The sequence below is a fragment of the Micropterus dolomieu genome, linkage group LG01, assembly GCF_021292245.1.
Source record: "Micropterus dolomieu isolate WLL.071019.BEF.003 ecotype Adirondacks linkage group LG01, ASM2129224v1, whole genome shotgun sequence".
NCBI lineage: Eukaryota > Metazoa > Chordata > Actinopteri > Centrarchiformes > Centrarchidae > Micropterus > Micropterus dolomieu.
The window spans coordinates 45,729,310-45,733,020 of record NC_060150.1 but is presented as its reverse complement, the minus strand read 5'-3'; the positions used below and the strand labels follow the sequence as shown (position 1 = coordinate 45,733,020).

At 39.5% G+C, this 3,711-nt stretch overlaps 1 protein-coding gene across 1 annotated transcript in view; it reads right to left on the bottom strand.

Moving 5' to 3' along the window:
• Nucleotides 1–823: 823 nt before the first annotated feature.
• LOC123983400 (NLR family CARD domain-containing protein 3-like) overlaps nucleotides 824–3,711 on the bottom strand; it is a 16,135-nt gene continuing 13,247 nt past the window's right edge. The window contains exons 8-9 of the mRNA XM_046069687.1: nucleotides 1,908–2,081; nucleotides 824–1,001 (exon numbers count right to left, since the gene is read on the bottom strand). Of these exons, the coding sequence (XP_045925643.1) occupies nucleotides 824–1,001; nucleotides 1,908–2,081 (352 nt within the window). The remainder of the gene's footprint in view (nucleotides 1,002–1,907; nucleotides 2,082–3,711) is intronic.

Sequence of the window (3,711 nt, the reverse complement as noted above, 5' to 3'; positions counted from 1 at the left end):
TAGTAGCTAATAGCTAGACTAGCCGGAGATGTATCCATGTAAATGAACTTGTGCCTGGCAGTCCTATGCACATAGGGTTGGCAATGCAGGAGATGGAGATATATAATGTTCTCTACGCAACTCTGACTGATGTGTGAGCTGAAATTCAGCCACAGAATATTGAAGAAGAACACCTTGCAAATAGCACTCTAGCTTGACAGGTTAGTCCAAAGCCATGTCCCAGAGAGACCACAGCAATGCCATGGAGGAGACAGCGGGGATAGCAGTGCAGACCCAGTAAAGGAAAAGAGATCATATTCCTTCTGTTTTAGCTTCTCTGGCTGGCTCCCTGGAAAATTTATTAAGAATTCAAAATCCTCCGGCTCACCTACAAAGCTCTTAATGGTCAGGCACCATCTTATCTTAAAGAGCTCATAATACCTTACTACCCCACCAGAGCACTGTGGTTCCTAGAGTCTCCAAAAGCAGTACTGGAGCCAGAATCTTCAGCGGTCAAGCTCCTCTCCTGTGGAATCAGGTCCCAGTTTGGGTTCAGGAGGCAGACACCATCTCCACATTTAGGTAGTAGGCTTAAGACTTTCCTTTTGATAAAGCTTATAGATAAGGCTGAAGTACAGTCTAGAACTGCTCTATAAAAAAAGCGCAATGAGATAACTTCTATTATATATATTGAATTTAACTGAATTCAATTTAGTAGCATAAGACAAAAATATGAATTAAAGGAAACTGACAACAAAATGTATGTAAGTTATGTATAAACATAAATTAAGGTCAATAGTTAACTAAACATATAGGATCTACAATAGTAACAGAGTCAGTGAACTTACCTCAGAGTCTCCAGTTCACAGCATAGAGTCTGCAGAAAATCACACAGCAGCTTCACTCCTGAATCCTGCAGCTCATTTCTACCCAGCTGCAGCTCTTTCAGATGGGAGGGGTTGAACTTCAGAGCTGAGACCAGAGAAGTACAGCTGCTCTCTGACAAACTGCAGTCCCACAATCTGAATAAAGAATAAATGATGTAACTTTAGAAGACAATGTTCCTGCTTGAAATTATTCAGTGTTTAATAATCTGTTCACAGATGAAGAAGGTTTAGAAAGTAGAAGTTTTGAAAATGGAAACTCCAAACATCTGAACCCAACAGGATGCAGGTTAAAAACTGTAAAATACAAAAAAGGTAAAAAAAAAAAAAAAAAAGAAAAAAAAAAGAGCTCTCATTAATATTAATGAAAACATGATGCTACTTCAATAAAGACGTTGTGACTTCACCTCTTAAACTGTGCAGCTCCACCAGTGGCTCCATCTATACAAACTCATGTTGTGCAGCCAAGCACAAATAAAAACCAACAGAAACTGATTGAAGATTCCACTGAAGATCCCAAAGTTTCCAGAGATGCCAGGATTAATTTTGGGTAAATTTGAACAAAAAATATCTACAATATTTCTTTTAGGAATAGTGGAGTCATAAAATGAAAGCCTCTTCAGTTTAAACTACTCTGTTAGTATAAGCATCATACAGCTTCATAACAATGTTGGAAAAAGCAAATACTGAATATATTTTGTTATTGTCTGATAGTTGAAATAGAGATTATTAATTTATTGTATTTATAAATTTAATTCATTAAAAAAAACATGAAGAATATAAGATGAAAATCTGGTGTTTAAGAGGTTTAGAGAGAATTATCCAGTGTAGATTTTTCTTGTTATATTAATGGTTTAAATGTGGAGCTCAACATTGGTCTTCCACAGTCAATGGACTAAACAACTAAAGAGGAAACTTTAGACTTTAGCACTAAGATACTCAGTGTGGATCAGTATAATATCAGCCTTATTTCTGTAGTTTAGTGTCACCACAACTTTCTCATCATATTAATTTCAGCACAGACATAAAAAAATGGTGTCTGACCTCAGAGTCTCCAGTCTACAGTGTGGACTCTCCAGAAAATTACACAGCAGCTTCACTCCTGAATCCTGCAGCTTGTTGTTACTCAGCTGCAGCTCTCTCAGATGAGAGGGGTTGGACTTCAGAGCCGAGGCCAGAGAAGCACAGCTGCTCTCTGACAAACTGCAGCTCCCCACTCTGAATAAAGAATTAATGATGCAGATAAAAATCTATTTTATAATTCAATCAGATGTGTTCAGGTTTTCAATGTGTAGCACAACATTACATCATGTCAGCCTTCTACAGACATCATCCAAATGTCAGCACAAAATTCATACACCTATTCATGTCAACACAGATCGATAACATGCTGCTGATCTCATGCCAGTCTGGAATTAGAGGTGAAAAACTATAATAATCCTTTAAACAGCTGGATTTGGAAAATGCTTTTATATCCCTCTTTGTGTGTTCTTTAGGATCAACAGTGATCATTAGTTTGTGAAATCATATAAATATAAACAAACAAATATTAGTTCAGAGGATCTTCTGTATACAGATGTGACCATTTACCAAAAATTAAATATTAATTTACTTTAACAACTAACAGCGGACATTTTCTGCAGTTTCTTTAAGAAAGTCTTTAACAAGTATTTTGTGACTGCAGACGTTAGAAGACAATGTTCAAAATTCAAATCATTAAGTGTTCAATAATCTTGTAGTGAACAACCAGTGGACACTAATTATTTTATGCCAAAAGGGAGAACACAGTCATCTCCCTGCAATTTATACTGCTGTGTCAAATCGACAGCGTAGGCTATGGGGCTACGCAGAGGCTACGCCGTAGCCTGACGTGTACCTCCTCGTCAAGGCGACGCGGACCGTAAACAGTGTGATTAGTCTGCTGGGAAGCCTCGCAATGCCTCCGAGCTGAGAGAAAGTGCCTGTGCTTTGAAGTAACTTTTACTATCAGCCAAAACAGCGGCTGTAACACGGTGGATCAATATATTTGGCCGTCACAATACGAGCGAAATGACTCGTTTCACTATCAGAATGAGATCCACTTGGTCGATAACATTTGAAAAGGCTACACCAGCCGCACGTATACAATTTTACCTCCAGTCCTGTGTGCTCGGCCAGCAAAAGTCAATACAGTGGACGCTGTAGCGCTACTGCTAACTAGTGTTTGGTGGTGTAATTGCAGAATAATGGACACACCTACGCACAAGTATAAATGCATGGCTACGTGGGTAGCCTACGGCTCTTCACACATACACTCACCTAAAGGATTATTAGGAACACCTGTTCAATTTCTCATTAATGCAATTATCTAATCATCCAATCACATGGCAGTTGCTTCAATGCATTTAGGGGTGTGGTCCTGGTCAAGACAATCTCCTGAACTCCAAACTGAATGTCTGAATGGGAAAGAAAGGTTATTTAAGCAATTTTGAGCGTGGCATGGTTGTTGGTGCCTGACGGGCCGGTCTGAGTATTTCACAATCTGCTCAGTTACTGGGATTTTCACGCACAACCATTTCTAGGGTTTACAAAGAACGGTGTGAAAAGGGAAAAACATCCAGTATGCGGCAGTCCTGTGGGCGAAAATGCCTTGTTGATGCTAGAGGTCAGAGGAGAATGGGCCGACTGATTCAAGCTGATAGAAGAGCAACTTTGACTGAAATAACCACTCGTTACAACCGAGGTATGCAGCAAAGCATTTGTGAAGCCACAACACGCACGACCTTGAGGCGGATGGGCTACAACAGCAGAAGACCCCACCGGGTACCACTCATCTCCACTACAAATAGGAAAAAGAGGCTACAATTTG